General features: G+C 45.9%; 2 protein-coding genes across 4 annotated transcripts in view; one reads left to right on the forward strand and one right to left on the reverse strand.

Annotated features, from left to right (window-relative positions):
* Positions 1 to 72: 72 nt before the first annotated feature.
* On the reverse strand, positions 73 to 5,354 carry LOC144584430 (uncharacterized). 3 transcript variants are annotated; one of them, XR_013538661.1, is made up of 5 exons: positions 3,086 to 5,354; positions 1,264 to 1,337; positions 1,098 to 1,163; positions 554 to 696; positions 73 to 198 (listed from the first exon to the last, which is right to left on the reverse strand). XR_013538661.1 is itself a non-coding variant. In XM_078380534.1 (4 exons), exons 1-4 carry the CDS (start codon positions 3,273 to 3,275, stop codon positions 94 to 96), a joined length of 435 nt encoding a protein of 144 aa, XP_078236660.1. In that variant the 5' UTR covers positions 3,276 to 5,354; the 3' UTR covers positions 73 to 93. The 3 variants fall into 3 exon arrangements, 2 of the variants coding, with proteins under 2 accessions (XP_078236660.1, XP_078236661.1); XM_078380534.1 differs by lacking the exon at positions 554 to 696; XM_078380535.1 differs by lacking the exon at positions 73 to 198 and having other exon boundaries at positions 478 to 696.
* A 106-nt stretch (positions 5,355 to 5,460) lies between these two features.
* The window catches only part of SHCBP1 (SHC binding and spindle associated 1), a 28,671-nt gene continuing 17,945 nt past the window's right edge, over positions 5,461 to 16,186 (forward strand). The window contains exons 1-6 of the mRNA XM_072980496.2: positions 5,461 to 5,829; positions 6,881 to 7,060; positions 10,326 to 10,441; positions 13,659 to 13,867; positions 14,421 to 14,513; positions 15,818 to 16,051. Coding sequence (XP_072836597.2) covers positions 5,538 to 5,829; positions 6,881 to 7,060; positions 10,326 to 10,441; positions 13,659 to 13,867; positions 14,421 to 14,513; positions 15,818 to 16,051 — 1,124 coding nt within the window. The 5' untranslated portion in view covers positions 5,461 to 5,537. The remainder of the gene's footprint in view (positions 5,830 to 6,880; positions 7,061 to 10,325; positions 10,442 to 13,658; positions 13,868 to 14,420; positions 14,514 to 15,817; positions 16,052 to 16,186) is intronic.

Below are 16,186 nucleotides of genomic sequence, written 5' to 3' on the forward strand. Positions count from 1 at the left end.
AGGTAGAAAAGGCCGCCCATCACAGAAACAGCATATACCTCAACACCTGCAGATCCAATGGCAGCCGTTCCGGATGTAGGTGCACGTGAATACTCACTTGGCCTTTGTGTAGAGATCATGGGCTCTGTTTTCCAATGTGAAAGCTTCCAAAATGACCATGTTAGTGAGAATTTGGCAGGCTGTTGCATTGCAGGTGTTCTAGAGGGAAAGAGCAGGACCAAGACAACATAATGACTGATTTCTAAGTCATCAATCTCGAACAATTACCCTTGCCTCAAATTATTGAATCATTGACTTATGCTAATTGGGAGAAATTGCTTTGGCTGCTGTCCCTATAACTCCAGCCCAAAGGTTTTCCTCTGAAGATGGACAGAAATTATAACACATCCCACAGTTATTGTCATTTAATTATTTATCTGAAAATTGCAATTTTGTTGTGTGTGACTGCTGACCATACATATTTTTTGCACAGGATCCTTTTCTTGGGAGATTTATTTTGACTGATGGACTGTTGGGTTGCATATAGGTGCATGCATTATATAGTTTCCTACACCTTCTTATGTTTTTGGTATCAATTATTATGGTTTATTCCGTATTCAGTGTTTTTGAGTCTTCTCTTCCGGTCCTTCCTCTCTGCTTTTGTTTAGATCTGCATGATGCGGCCTAGTGTAAGACAGCTAGTGCTGAGGTCCAATCCTGTTAGGCAACTCACAGGAAAGAAAACAGTTATTTGAAGTCCAATTTGCTGCACTTAAAAATCAAAGCAGAGAACAAGCTTTGTTGCTATTTAGAAGGCGTGTTCCCTCAATGGGTGAAAGGCATCTACCTGTCACAGCATGCGTTTTCTACTCACCTCCGCACCACACCTTTAGCACACTTCATTTTGTGATTGGTTGTTGGTCTTACTTTGCAAGTTTGATTGCTAAGGCATGCAAGAAATGTCATCTCCAGAAGGGAGAACGTTTTCATCACAAGGAATATGCATTACTCTTTGTGCTTAATTTGACTCTGATTCCATGGAGACTTATGAACTGAAAGCCGCCCAACGTCATGGCTGAGAAAGCAAGACGGAGAGAGGAGAGCAAGATGCCACTTACATTGCAATCCAGGAAAGCGGCATCAAGGAACATGGATTCCCACAGCGTGCTGGGTGCCACGTTGCCCTAGCAGAGAGGAAGGGTAAGGGAACGAATATATATATAAGGCAATGCGCAAAGGTCCACCTTGCGTAAGAGAAAAAGAAATGATGAGACACTCTCTTACACAGCCAGGGCAGGTGGAAGGAAGTGGTGGCTCCTTTGTCTCGTTCAGCCCAGCAACACAAACACAGCTCAAGCCTGCAAAAAAGAACAGCACGACTGGCAAGGGACACAGCCGAGAAGCCACCTCCCTGCTAGATCATTCTGCCCATCACATTCCCAACACAATCTTTTGCTTGATCTTTAATTTTTTACTATACATTAAACAACTATCCTAGATATTTTAACATACGTTGTTCCACACCTTATTCTACTCAGGCTTGCACTCCAGATATTGTCCTTCGGGACTAGCCTCTTCCTTCATTGCCTTTAAGGATTTGGAGCCCTTCAGACGTTGCTGGACCAGAACTCTGAGCCTTCCTTAGCTATCAGTAGCTAGCGGTCAAGGGAGCTGAAGCCCAGCCACATCCGGACATCCCTACTTTTCCCCACCTCGCTTTAAATATAATTGTCCCTTCAAAGCCCTCCAGGAGCATCGGGAGCTACAAAGACAGCCTGGCAACATTATTAGGAGGGACTATAGATCCAGGCAGCACTAGCAGCATAATTAGGAACCACGCCGTTTGGGAGATTCTGGGCAATGTAGTCCACCAAGTAACTTCTCTAAGCTCTGGCTCCATGTGCACTGAAATGAATGGTTTGATGCTATGACTATTTCTAAATAGCAGGAGAGTGAGCACTGAAATATATACAAGGGGAGATGATTCACTCACTCTGTCCCCTGCTATTAGTTCTAGGAGGGAAGACTCCACTTACTGCTCTGACCAAAGCAGGTAGCAGTGAGACACCAAATAGCCTTTCATACATATCTTTCATTTTACTAATTGCAGACATACATATGAATATTACATATCCAGCTATGCCTCCTCGCTGTAATTCTTCTTAGATACTGCTGGTGTTTCTCTCCCTCTCCTCATTCAAAATTCTCCTTTGATTGTTCTTGTTCTCACCTTTGCAAAGAACAGAACCACCTTTCTACTCCCTTTTTTAAAAACAATTTTTAATTGGGGACCATCTCTGAAGACAGAAATACCCGAGACCTGACCACAGCTTCATTTCTAAGGAAGTTGGCTACCAAGTGCTGGAAATGCAGAGTACAAACATTCAACTTCGGCAACCAGCAGGGACTACGGTTGAGAAAACACAAAACAGCCCGGGTTTTCCCTTGCTGTGCAGTCTTCTCCTTAGTTAATTAAAATAATCAATTGATTTAAAAAAACCCTAGAATGATCACAAAGTATACACCCCTAGATCCCTTTGTTGTTGTTTAGTCGTTAAGTCATGTCCAACTCTTTGTGACCCCATGGACCAGAGCACTACAGGCCCTCCTGTCTTCCACTGCCTCCCGGAGTTGGGTCGAGTTCATGTGTCAAATTATGCATGTATGGGATTTGCAGTCTTGGAGCTATGATACAAGCAGAAGTGCACATGCATGCACACACAAAAAGTCTTTTTTGACATTATAGATAATCCATCAAAACTGCAAAACATCTGACATTTCTATCAACTCCAGATTCTTGGCTCCTACAACATGCCCTCTTCCCCCACCCACTTTCTGTGTATGTCATCTTCATCACCATCATCTTAAAACTACAGAGCTAGAAGGGACCCCACGGATCATTGAATCCAGCCCTTGTCAAGAAGGCCCAGTGAGGAATTGAACTCCTAGCCTCTGGCTCCGTATCCAGAGACTTAAACCACTGAGCTATCCAGCAATTCTTAATTATACTGTAATGCTAGAACAGCAGAGCTGGAAGGGACCCTACGGATCATCGAGTCCAGCCCCTTGGCAAGGAGGTCCAGCGGGCCATCTATTTGCCACTTACCATCAGGGCTTCTCACCAGCTTCTGCCCACATGGGACACACTGTGCTGACGCTAGACTGAAGAATTCATGGGTCCCACACTTCTCAGGGAGGATGGAGGATCCAGGAATGCCTCCTATCATCTGAGCCAGGGACCGAGGAGGGTAAAGCAAAAAGAAGCCGAGGGAAAAGCAGAAAAAGAGAAGCGGCATAATTACGAGTACTCTTTGGTCTGTTTTATTCCTTGTGGGACAGGGAGCCTGAGATAGCCTGGGACAAGGCAGGAAGGCATGTGGATGCGTTTACACAAGAGCAGCCATGGCAACCAAACACAGATGTAGTACCTGCTCTAATGAAAAAAACTGGCCAGGAACAGCTTCCTGGGGTTGATCCAGCAGCAGGAAATGAGCTACCCTATACACATTCTGCCATGGCAGCAGCCCTCGTAACCACAGAAGCTCTGGTAGAAGCAGCAGGATGGGACTTTAGTCATGTAGATGGAAGGCTCATTTGAGCCGAGCCCTCAGACTGAACCCCACGAAGGAGCCAGGTTGTCCTGGAGGAGGAGAAGGTGAAGGACACCCCCCGCCCCCCATGAGGGTTCAGGAGACCTGGTGCAGACCAAGATGCATCCACCTTCTCCAAGGCAGCTTCTAGGGACCAGTAATGGTGCTTGCAGTGGTGAAGGTATAAGCCGGTAAATAAATAAGTAGCACTGCTCGTGTTCCACCACGTTCCATCCCTTCCCCTTCTCCTCTGAAAGGATCCTCAAAAATGGAGAAACAAATTCTGCTGCAGCAACGTATTTCTATCAGGCTGTCAAAGGGTTGTATTATGTGTATATCTGCATATACTGAATAGATGTGAGATTTTACCAATGACTGCTACCACATTCAAGTTTTCCATCATGATTTGAAATGCTATGTTGCCGCCTTGTGGCAATAAGAATCAAGACACGCTCAAAATTTGTATAGAGCAAGGATGAAGGATGCAACAAGAATCTTGTGGCCCTTTAAGGAAATTATAGAGGGACCTAGAAGGAGCCTCTATAGAAGAATGAAAACATCTTGAGTCCCCTCCGGCATTGACGTGCAGCCAGCAAATCCTTCACTTCCAGAAGTGTTGAACTGGAACAGCACTGAAACCACCAACTTGATGGACACCAACCCCCCTGGAAGACGGCTAAATTGAGGAAAGGTTTCTGCACACATCTTAGGCTGGGACGGCTTCTGGTCAAAAATGGCTTGATGCTTTGATTGGTTTTCGATTTTGCCTCGATTTCATGTCCATCCATGATTATGAAATGTGCAAGGCTCCGATTCGAAAAAAAAGAAAGAAATGATAAGGAAGAAATTGTTTCAAATAAGCAAGCGAAGCTAGGACAGAAATAAAGGGTGTGCATTCCTGATTTTAAAATGCTCAGGAAGGTTTGGAATGTGTTATGTTCCTTTTTAAAGCAGGCACACACTTGTATTGAGCATTCATAGCTAGTCACAGGTTTTCAGAAAAACTGATCTTGTTACCATTAGTTTTTAGTGCTTATAAACAAAGCATTTCTATATTGCACATACATTTTAAACTTTATAAATATTTGGGAAGGTATATATTTGACACTCAAAGTTTATACCACTGCTATTGTTATTATAATACAGTAAATATTTCTTAGACCATCCGTCTCCTTAAAAGGAAACAAGGCGGCTTATATCATTAAAAGACAATATTTAAAAGCTAAAAATAGCAAGTACACTGATATTTTTGTAAAAAAAAAAACCAAACAAGTACCACACTAAAAATGGTAAACAAAATCATAAACTAACTAAAAGCCTGCTACTGGGCAAAGTGAGGCAGTCCAGAGTGGACAGAATGAAGATGTGTGTCTGCAGCTTAACTAGGACTTATGTCCAGCGAACTATTTCCCCCCTTAATATAAGAATCTGCCCCACTGAAAGAATACAAAATAAGAAGAGGAATTTTTATTTAGTTAAACGGGACTTCTTGCATAGATATTCTGTATACTGAATTGTCGGGTTTACTTTCAGGCAAGCACGAAACCATTCGAACAAAGGGGGAAATCGCGCTATCACGGGGATAACCAATCATCTTTTCCGCACTGCAACTTTGTTTTTTTTCTGCACTCCAACTCCCAGGCGCCTCAGCCAGCAGATCCAACAGTAAAGGATCATGGGAAGTGTAGTCCACAATATTGGAGGGCCAGGAGAGCCAGCCCCAGCTAAAAGAGCTTTCTGCCCGCTTTCCTCGCCCTCCCGCCACGCCTCCTCCCTATGTTGCAACGTTCCAGAATACCCCCCTGACCGCGTGCTGATTGGCTGCCAGGCTTCCGGTGTTGCCCCCTTTTGACCAATCCGAGAGCGCCTACCCATGACGTACGGGAAGAGAGTCCGGGCGCCCGGGAAGGTTTGAAATTTGCAACGGAGAGAAGCGGCGGGCGGTTTGCGTGCGAGGGCGGGCGGGCGATGGTGATCGGGCCACCCGAAGGGGAATCCCGGGACGGGGAGGTGATGGCGGAGCGGGAGGAGCCCGTTTCCTCGGTGCCGGGGATGGGCGGGGCAGAGACAAGCGCCGGGCGAGCAGCACCTGTAGCTGTCGAAGAGACCTGTGAGACCCGACGGGAGGCGACGGTGGTGGAGGAGGAAGCGATGGAAGGAGGAGACCCCGAGGGCAGCGGGTGGGGAGAAGAAGCTTTACCGCCTGTGCCAGGTGCCGGGGACTCTGAACCAGAGAAAAGTGTCCAGGATCCTAAACTTGGTAAACACCCTTTTCCGTCTTGTTTTTGGGGAAACAATCGAAGGAAATCTAATTATTAATCCAATTATTAACCTACCAGTTTGCTGCCACACCAACACTGGCAGTTCATGTATCTCCTGTCATATTTTTTTTTAATGCTGTGGTTCTTTCAGAAGTCATTAGTGTATTTTCCCCCTCCACTTTTAGTTTTATTCTTCCAATAATCCTATTCTAAGACTAGGGTGAGAGACTGGGATTAGTCTAAAACCATTCTCTGATCTGGACTCTGCGCTGCACCTTATGTTTTATCTATTTGATTGCACTGTGTCTTGTTTCCCCCTCCCCTCCCCAGCCTTGGGTGCCCAGATGTTCTCGGACTACAACTCCCAGAAATCCTGGCCAGCACAGCCAGGGGTGAAGACAGCTTTAGTCCAAGAATATCTGGGAACCCCTTCTGTAGAGGAAATAGACAGCCACAGGAAACAACGTTGCAGGACTTTGGTGGCATGGAGGTGGGGAGAAGAAGCCACTGCAAATAATGATATGCTCATGGTCCCTACCTTAGAAATTCCTAGCTCAAACAGATTAGCACTTGACACATTGCAAGACTGTGTAGAGGAATTATGGGTCCTGTGGTCTTGTCTTTTGGATTACAGCTCCCACAATTCCTTCTCATTGGCTCTCTTGGGGTGGGGCTGGTGGGAAAGGTAGGCCAAAAATTTAGAAGAGTTGAAGTTCCACATCTCTGCCGTCTCGTCTGTGTTTAACGGCAAATACACAAGTAGCAGGTGGCTTTGGGGAGGCTTTTATAGAGAAAGATGAAACTGTTCCGTGTTAAAGGAGAAAACCGTACATGTAGTAGATCACTGTTCCCCAACCTTGGGCCTCCAGATGTTTTTGGACTCCAACTCCCAGAAGCCTTCACCACCACCTCTGCTGGCCAGGATTTCTGGGAGTTGAAGTCCAAGAACATCTGGAGGCCCAAGGTTGAGGACCACTGTAGTAGATGATACTGCAAGTAATGAACCTTAGTGACGTCGTTGGGTGGATGTTTTTTTCTCCTTGCTCTAAGACGAGGGTGAAGATGGTGATGATGAATGCAGCAGTTCCAGTGATTATGGGAGTCACGACAAACCCGGGACCGCCTTGCAAAGAGTTGAGCCAGAGGGGAATACACGGCTTCCAGACATCTTCCAGACAAACAACCTCCTTTTTTACGAGCGGTTCAAGGCCTACCAGGATTATATGCTGGGTGAGTAACTTCCAGGACTTCTGAAGCCATGTTCTTGATGCCAGTGTCATTTTAGCTTTAAGATTCATCTCTTGTCAGAATGGCATCCTGCACTTTCAGGCTCCTAACTCCTACAAGACAGGCTTACTAAAGTCACCAATACATGCACTACAAAGTCTCCCATTTTTATCGACTGAAGCAGGTCACATCCCACCCTCAGCTTGACGTTCTGTGGCCTAATTTATGTAACAGTCATTCATTCAAGCCAAGCTTTCAATTAGATGGAGAGGTGGAAAGAGAGTGGTGGGAAGAATTAGAAAAGGGGTGAGCTTATCCGCTTTTAAATCCGGTTCACCATTAGACATGCAGCCCTTGACAGATTAACAGCATCCCCTTCAGGAATAGGTCGCTCAGTATATATAAACAAGTTTGTTTATCCCTGTAGTAAATCCTCCCTTCTCGTCTTCTGGAGCCTTTTTGTGCGTGATTGTTTACAAGTGGCTGGTTTACAATTATGTTAATAGTCTATATTGTTTCCGATGCTCCCCTTCTTTTCTTATCGTTGTCCAGGAACAAAAGGACTTACTTCTTTCTCCTGTCTCTCTGCCATAGAAAGTACGAACATATGTAACTGCCCTTCATTTCTTTTTCTTTTTTCATTTAGTCAGCTGCCTTGGTCTTAACTGCTTTCTCGCCGTGTAAATCAGGGCAGCCTTCTCAGACCTCTTGGTTTCTGTTGAAATCGCAAGATGGTTTGGTGCAACCTGGCAGTTGGTTTGATGTATATCTATTTATCTTGGTTTTTTGTTTTTCCTCCCTGTAGGTTTGGGTTGGTGTGGGTGCAAGCCTTGTCTCATTGGACGATGGTGCCATCCAGGTGGTGTTGGGCCGAAGAAAGTCCGCTGTGGGGGGTTTTTTGGCCTGTCATTACAGAAGACCATGTGCCAGGCAAGTGGTGCCTGTCATGTGCTCTGACCTTGCCATTCCCCAACATGGGTACCAGCTCGGCTGCTGCCTCCATTCTCACCCTCTGGCTGATTAATGCCAGGTCTGCTAATAATAATAAGTTCCACCTGATCCATGACCTCATTGAGGAAGAGAATGCAGACCTGTTGGTACTTCTAGATCTCTCAGCAGCTTTGCATACCCTTGACCATGGTATCTTCCTGGACAGGCCCTGTCAGGCTGAGATTGGGGGCTTAGCTTTGAGCTGGCTTTGATCCTTCCTTGAGGATCGTGTCCAGAGAGTTCAGTATGGAGTTCCTCAGGGATTGGCACTCTCCCCAATGCTGTTAAGCTGTTGGGGGAGATCATCAGGAGTTTTGGAGTAATTCTCTATCTCCCTTGCCACCTCTGCAGTGGATGCCGTCCAGATGCTGGAGCGTGACCTGGCTGTAGTACTGGAATGGACCAGGGCTAACAGGCTGAAACTGAAACCAGGCAAAACAGAGATTTTTGTTCCTGGGGAGATGGACCTCCGATAGGTTAGGTGGGGTTGGTCCCTAGGCTGGATGGTACTCCCCTCCAGTTTAGAGCCCAAGTGCCACAACTTGGACGTTGCTCTGGACCCGGCTCTCTCTTGGGCATCCCAGATTGCAGCCATGTCCAGATCAGCCTTCAACCAGTTTAGGCTAATCACCCAACTTTGCCCCTCCCTAGATGAGGACTCCCTCAGGACTTTGGTGCAGGCCCTGGTCATCTCCTGGATTGACTACTGCAATGCCCTCTACATGGGGCTCCCCGTGAACCTGATCCGGAGAGTTCAGAGGGTCCAGAATGTGTCAGCCAGACTGGTGGTTGGTGCAAGTAAATTTGACCACATCACTCCGGTTTTTGGCTGGCCTCCACTGGTTGCCCATGGTGTCCTGGGTAAGGTTCAAGGTTTTGATACTCACATACGAAGCCCTCCATGGTTTGGGCCCATGTTACTTGTCGGAGCGTCTCTCCTTAACGTCATCTGCCTGACTCACAATATCATCCCAGTCAAGGCTGCTCTGGGTGGCCACTCCAAGGGAGGACCATAAATCTTCTACAAGAGGTACAGCCTTCTTTCCAGTGGCTCCAACTTTGTGGAACCAGCTTCCAGAGGAGCTTTGCCTATCCCCCTCCCTGTAGACTTTGAGGAAGCAATTAAAGCTGTTGCTTTCCAGAGAGCCTTTCCACACCAACCTCAGCTGACCACCTTTCTCCCTCCCCTTTTCCCCCCTCTTTCCCCTCCTCCACTTCCCTCTCCTCTTTTCCTCCATCCACTCTGGGATTAGTCAGTGTCATCTGTTTTTTTAGGGTCTTTGCTGTTTGTTTTAACATCTCTATTTTTATTTTTGTTTTCTATTTCACGAGTTGTAACCTGCCCAGAGTACTGCTGTGACACTAATGGGAGCAAGATAATGAATGAATGAATGAATGAATGAATGAATGAATGAATCTGAAAGGCCTATGCTTAGAAGCAAAGGATTCTGAGGCTAAGGTTTGTTTTTGAGTAGAAGAACTGAACAGAGCCCACCTATGTCTCAGAACAACCCACTGCTGTTTACCCCACAAACTTCTTCATTTGCAGCAATACAGATATGTAGCAGGGGCTGGTCAGGATTCTCATGGACTGCTTCTCCATCCCCTAAGATTATTTATGAGGCTAACAGAGGCCAATCACATTCTCAGGAGCCTTCAAGAGACCACATAACAAACTTTTTTGGGCGTCCCAAGTAATCATACAGGAGAGGACTTTTTCTGTGGCTGCTCCCAGACTCTGGAACTCCCTCCCACTGGAAGCCAGCATGGCCCCATCTTTGCTCTCCTTCCACAAGCAGGCAAAGACCTTTCTCTTCAGGCAAGCTTTCCCTCAGGGACTGGCTGCCGGAGTGAGGTTTTAAATGGATTCTTATACTTCACTGCTTTTAATATGGTTTGGTGTTGCTAATGGTTTTTTTTTTTTTTGTGCGGTATTTGTATACTCAATGTTGTCTTTTAATAATGGGAGCCACCTTGGATCCTTTTTAAGGAGGAAGGTGGGATAAAATATTTTGAATGACCTGTTTTAGACCAAAGTGGGACTGCCAAAGGCCCTGTGTGTGTATGAAAATGAGGTGGGTGCAGCCACCAGACCTTTCAGTGACTGCCCATCCTTTAGCGATTTCGGGGATCATTTTGTCGCTACTCTAAGAGCCATAAGGATCAGCAATGCTTAAGGGGCTGTTATGCAGATGACCTAGAAATTCTAACAGCTACGTCCTGGTTGGCCATTTGCCCCACTATATTTACCTTTCCTCTCCCTGCATGTGGTGCCTAGCGGACTGTAAAGTTTCGGAAGTGAGAGAATTCACCGCAGAATATTTGGAGAAGCTGCTGGAGCCGTCCGGATGGCAGGCGATCTGGCGCACCAGCATATTTGAGGTGTTGGTTGAGGTAAGTGTTGTTTTCCAGTGCTTGCCTTTCTGATTCTCATCAGTAAATGGGCGCCTCAGATATATTCATGGATCGATGAAAGGCACCATAAGTGTCTGGCCGATGAAGGCTGGTGTTCGGCAGCTCCAAGGTACTGTTTCAAGGATGTTAAGGACCATTTTCTGGGCCAGACCCACAATGGTGTGCATTGCCACAATCCAGATCTACAGTAAGATTATGGACGGTGAGATGTCAGAGGCGTGAGTTGTATACATGTTCTTCTGAGGGGTTTCCCAGAGGCACCTGGTTGGGCGCTGTGTGAACAGAAAGCTACACTAGATAGGCCTCGGGTCCAATCCTGCACAGCTCTTATTATGCTTTAATAATTATAATTTAGGCAGGCTTCTAGTGTGTGTGTTTGGTAGACTCACCAGATTCCCACTGATTCAACTGAGCATACTCTAGTTGCAAATTGCTACATTAAGCAACAGGATTTCGGATAACAGGACTGCTGTATGTCCAGTGGCAGAAAATAAACACACAGCAAGCACTCAGTAACATTGCATGGCGTCAACAGTGACCAACAGGTGTCATCATGCTCCACAATAGGAATATACAAAGTTGAAATTGTTTTAGGTAGCATCTCTTTTAGAGATACAGACAATAAGCAACCGTAATAACTAGGCAATGCAAAATAAAGAGACAATTCAATTTTTTAAAAAAACAACTCCCTCTGGTTTATGAATGTGAAATATTATACCTCTCTGACCACAATTCTAAATGCCAGGAAATAGCATAATATTGTTGCAAAATGTCATGCCTGTGTTGCCAGCAGGAAAAAGGATGCCAAATTTTAAGTAGCAAAGGCCAGACAGAATACTGACAACAACAATGGCAGCAGAAAAGATGGTCTATAGCAGGGGTTCCAACCCCCCGGTCCGTGACCCGGCAGCGGCCCGTGGCCTAGGCAGGACTGGGCCACGGACGCACATGTCCTGCCGCCCCGTGACCGCACTCCACCCCTGCGAACATGCTGTGTGTGAGAGAGCCCCTCCTGTGAGTGCCACTGCATGCATGCATGTGAGTGTGCTCTGCCCCCTGCGAGTATGCCAAACGCAGGCGTGCAAGCACCCCCCCCGCAAATGGTGCTGTGTATGAGTGTGCTCCACCCCCTGCAAGTGCACCGTGTGCATGCAAGTGAGTGTGCCACACTCCCTGCATGAGTGTGCCACGCCCCCCCCAACTGGTCTGTGGTTGGGAAAAGATTGGGGACCACTGGTTTATAGGATACCCTTGTGTGCTCACTACCATTCGCACTTGTTGAAAAACAGCTTGACAGTTGCTTTGTATTTAGGTGAGAAGTGGTTAACTAATGAAAAATGAAGTCAGCTTCTGAGATTTTCCCCTTCTTGGTATCTCTTTGTGAATGGTAAAACAGTTTTCCTTTTTTAAAAAAATTATAAGTCAAAAATCATTTGTCAAACATCCCCAAATTTGGCAGAAAGCAAGAGCAGATTAGTTGCCAAATTTGGTCCTAATCTGAAGCACACTTTAAATGGTATAGTTTTTGTTTGGATTGAGCCAGTTTTTCAAATCACCTTGCAGAATGTTGATTTGCACTGCCGCACAATATCATTTCTGCAATCTCCTGCAGCAACAATCTGCCAACCCTCTGATTGGTTTCAGTGATTATCAAGTTAATCAGAGCCGCAGCTAGCTGCTATTCTGCTTGAAATACTAGCAATTACCCTCATTTAAGAAGCAAACAGAGGCCAGCATTAGCTGGGTGGGGAGAAGCCAATCTTTAACATTTATGGCTCAATAATTTATACCCAGAGGGACCTATATCTTCTCACTGTTTCAGAAGGCCCATTAAAGGGCTTGGCAATTATCTGTTTGCTGTCTTTTGTATGGCTCTTTATTTCCTGTATCACTGAATGGTCATTGCTGAAGCCATCTAATCTTATTGTGATTGTGGTGTAACATTTTGTTTGCTGGTATTACCCTGCTTAGAAGAGTTCAGTAATGCATCTTTCTTCTTCTGACTAACTTACTGTGTTCCAGTTGTGCTTACTGTCATGGTATCCTCACTCAGAAAAGATATCAGAAAAAGCCGGTGGATAACATTTCAAGCGATCACAGTTTACTTGGGCAGCTACTGGCAAAGATGGGTCTCAAAACCACCAACTAGGATGGGAAATGTTGGGGTTCATTCGTGTCCTGCAGCCTAGGAACAAAAGCAGTCACCAGTGCTGGCTAGAGCCTCCCCCTGAGAAACCAACAAGCACCACATAATAGCAATGGCTCATTTCTCTGATCTTTGCTTCCCATAAGCATCTCTTGAGTGCTGAGAACATGAAGGCCCTGTTAGAGCTTCAAAAAGTTACTTATTGGACTTGCGCTCCCATATTCTTCCAGTTCCCATGGCCAAGCCAGCTAAGGACAGAGATTATTCCTGCAGGCATGGTTTAAAATTGGAATTTCTCCAAGCCTTGCCTTCTACGTGGCTATTACAGCCAATAGATACAAAAAAAGAGAGACTCTACCCTTGAAATTTGGCTAATCTCCATTTGACGTTATCTGAACTAATAGCCATGATTACATCTTACGGCTACAAATTCCAGAAGTTTGTTTATGGAGAAGTGACTTTCTTTTTTTTGACCATCCTAAATTGTCCACCCATCAGTTTCAATGCGCAGTTTTAGCACTCGTCATCCCATGCTGTTTTGAATAAGTGCTTCCGAGCTGCTGATAGACTGTTAGACGTGTGATGTGTTACAGAGTGGGCAGACTTCGGCTGCTGAGATCTACTGCCATTTTTATTAGGACTCTGAAGTCCATCAACGAGACCCAAGCACAAAATAGTGGCTCAGCAGTTCTTTATTGCACCCTGTGAACCACACACGGAGAGGTGTACTTTGCGTTGTTATAGAATGGGCACTTCTGGGGCCGCACACTGAAATGGTCCAGCAGAGCTGAACAAAGATCGGTTAAAATAGTCCTCTTTTACAGATTTAGGAACGCTGAGGCTGAAATATAATTAGAACAAGGTCAACCACTGCAAAGATAGCTATTCTTTATTAAAATTACTGTAATTCATCCAGAGATCTACCAGTGGCTCTGCCCAATTTACCTTCTGCTCCTTTTCTACTGCTTTGTAGGTTGCTCACCTGCCCGAGAGCGGGGCTGTGCAGCAAAAAGTTGCATCAGTCTTGGCTCATCTTGTATATCTCACCAGGTTGTTGATGTCGAATACTCCACCCTAAAAGCCGTGGTGCGCCTCTGTGAGCCTTTCCTGTGCGAGACCCAAGAGGGCACCTTCACACCGGAGCGCATGCAGGAACTGCTTGAGTTGAAAGAACATCGGCTGCCGTTGCAGGAGCTGTGGGTCGTGTTTGAGGAATCGGGGGAATTTGACCAGACAGCCCTTGCTGTTGAGCATGTCAGGTAGATTTGGGAAGTGGGTGGATGGGGGAGACACCTAGGTTGCGGCTGAATCACAGATTGTGGCAGTCACTTTAGAGTAGGGCTACTAGACTCTTGTATGCATGGTAGCTAGCGGCCATCCTGGTTAGATTGTTCTGGGAGTCGTAGCCCTAAAAAGTAACTTCTCCTTCTGGGCTGAACAAGTCACATTGGATCGCATTTCAATTCCATTTTGGAACCGATAAACAGCATCTCGTAGGACAGGTGGTGGGAAAACATCCTGGAAGTTCCATAGTTAATACTTGGAGAAGCCAAGCAGTGCACTTCGTGGTGGTTTCTGACTGCTAATTCTCAGTAAGCACATGCACCAGTTTGGTGGGTCAGCACACACCCGAAATCCAAATGGGGGCTTGTTGATTGCCAGGGAAAAGCTGCAGTGAATTGCTCCATTTGCAGTCACAGCTACGCAGTAGGATTTTGGCTGATAGTTCGAATTCCCCCTTTCTGTTCTGAACCTTGTCCTCAGTTTGCAGGGTCTGGCTCAGCTGCTGAACTTGCTTTTTTTGTTCCGAAGGTTTTTCTACAAGCACATTTGGCGGAGCTGGGATGAAGAGGATGATGACGACTTTGATTATTTCGTCAGATGTGTTGAACCTCGACTCAGATTGCAAGTGCCTCTTAAAGATATTTTTAAACCTTGGGATTGGGCAGTGGCTTCTGGTTTGAAGGCAGGAAGTCAATTTTGTTTTATTTTGTTGTACGTATGCCTTAGATTTCACTCAGATCCGCTGCCCTTGCTTGGAATGTTCACCTTCTCAGGCAACAAGATTGTAGGAGGGATGTGCCATTCATTTTTTTAAAAAAAGTATTATTCAACTCCAAGAATTCCCCGGGCAGAATTCCAGCCTGCAGACCCACAGCTACCGACCCCTCCAGACACATAGTTCTTAGGGAGGCACCCTCTACAGAACCGAAAGAGTTCTCTGAATTTTTGTTGCTGTTGTTTTTATTCCTATTAATTATGTTATTTTGGTGTTGCTCTGTTAGCCGCCCGGAGTAGTGACTTTGTTGCTAGTTGGGCAGGATAGACACGTAAATAAATAAATGAAGGGCAGTGAGACCACCACACCCAGAAAGCAGCTTCTTTTTTGTACATTAATGATGGGAAACAAAGCCAGAGATGGCCATGCAACTTTGGAGACAGGTCTTCATCCAGGTGAGCAAAATGTGAGTGTCTGTACGTAGAGGTCTTTGGGCTGGAATTCCCCGAATTATATCTGGGGAAGTCTTGGAGGATTCTGGGAGTTGAAGTCCCCGAACACCAAATGACAGCTTCCTACTATTTAGCCCGAATCCAGTAAAGGAAGGGGAAGTTGTTCGGTTTGGAAGAGGTTAGAAATTGCCCACAGGGGAAGAGAGAGAACTTGAACAGAGCCCAAGCAAGGAGACTGGACGAAAAATAAGATATTGTTTTTGTAGCAATCTGAGACACAAGATTCGGAATGAAAGACAGATGGAGAATACCACTCAAGGGAATCAGTGGCTTTAATTTTCCAAGAGACACGATTTTTCAGTTTCCCAAAACCTGCAGCAGAAAAAGAGTCTTGGTGGGAGAGACTGGGCATGTTGTTCTCACCAGCAGTCCTCTAGATGTCACTGCAGAACTAATCATGGACTTTAGGAAATAAGAAGCCTTTTTTTAGTTCAGGGAATTCCAGCCTAGGTTGATCATATTCAAACTCCTCTGGGTGGCCCTCACAGCCCAGGTATATCAGCTGCCGTAGGACCAGAAGCACAGAATCTTTGGCGTGCCAAACATTTTGGACTCCAGCTACCATCGTTCTTGTCCAGGATGGTTGGGGACCATGGATTTTGTTCCTTCTAACTTTCCAGACTGAAGCCCCAGGCCTGTATCTAGTCGGGAGCCTGTTTCTCCTTCTTCCCAACAGCCTCCTGACTTTGAATTTCCAGGTACTATGACATCGCTGAGGATCGGGTCCCTTCCACCCTTGTGGCCGAGTACTACAGCCGTCTTGCCCAGTGCGAGGAGCAATACCGGGCTTTCGTAGACGTGAGGAACAGGCTCTCTGGAGGCGATTCCGATTCCGAAGCAGAAAACGTCTGTGTGGTGGAAGGGATGAAACTCTACGAAAGGATAGAGCACTTGAAACAGAAGCTGAAACTCATTGAAAATCCTCTGTTGAGGTAGAGCAGACCTCTGTTTTTATTTAACATATTTTTAGATTGCCCTTGGATTTAGAGATTTAAAGACCTAGCCATGTCAAGTGGAAAATCAACCTTGGACAGCAGGGCTTGGCTAGGGGACACTAGGACGTTATT

This window comes from Pogona vitticeps, chromosome 10 (assembly GCF_051106095.1).
Source record: "Pogona vitticeps strain Pit_001003342236 chromosome 10, PviZW2.1, whole genome shotgun sequence".
Lineage (NCBI taxonomy): Eukaryota > Metazoa > Chordata > Lepidosauria > Squamata > Agamidae > Pogona > Pogona vitticeps.

Excerpts from the sequence above, each read along its gene's own strand:
- LOC144584430 (XM_078380534.1), bottom strand. The coding sequence starts at position 3,275 with ATGCCGCTTCTCTTTTTCTGCTTTTCCCTCGGCTTCTTTTTGCTTTAC. Across the intron at positions 1,164-1,263 it reads CTTCCACCTGCCCTGGCTGT|GGCAACGTGGCACCCAGCAC; the intron begins GTAAGAGAGTGT and ends CCTCTCTGCTAG. Across the intron at positions 199-1,097 it reads CCGCTTTCCTGGATTGCAAT|AACACCTGCAATGCAACAGC; the intron begins GTAAGTGGCATC and ends CTTTCCCTCTAG.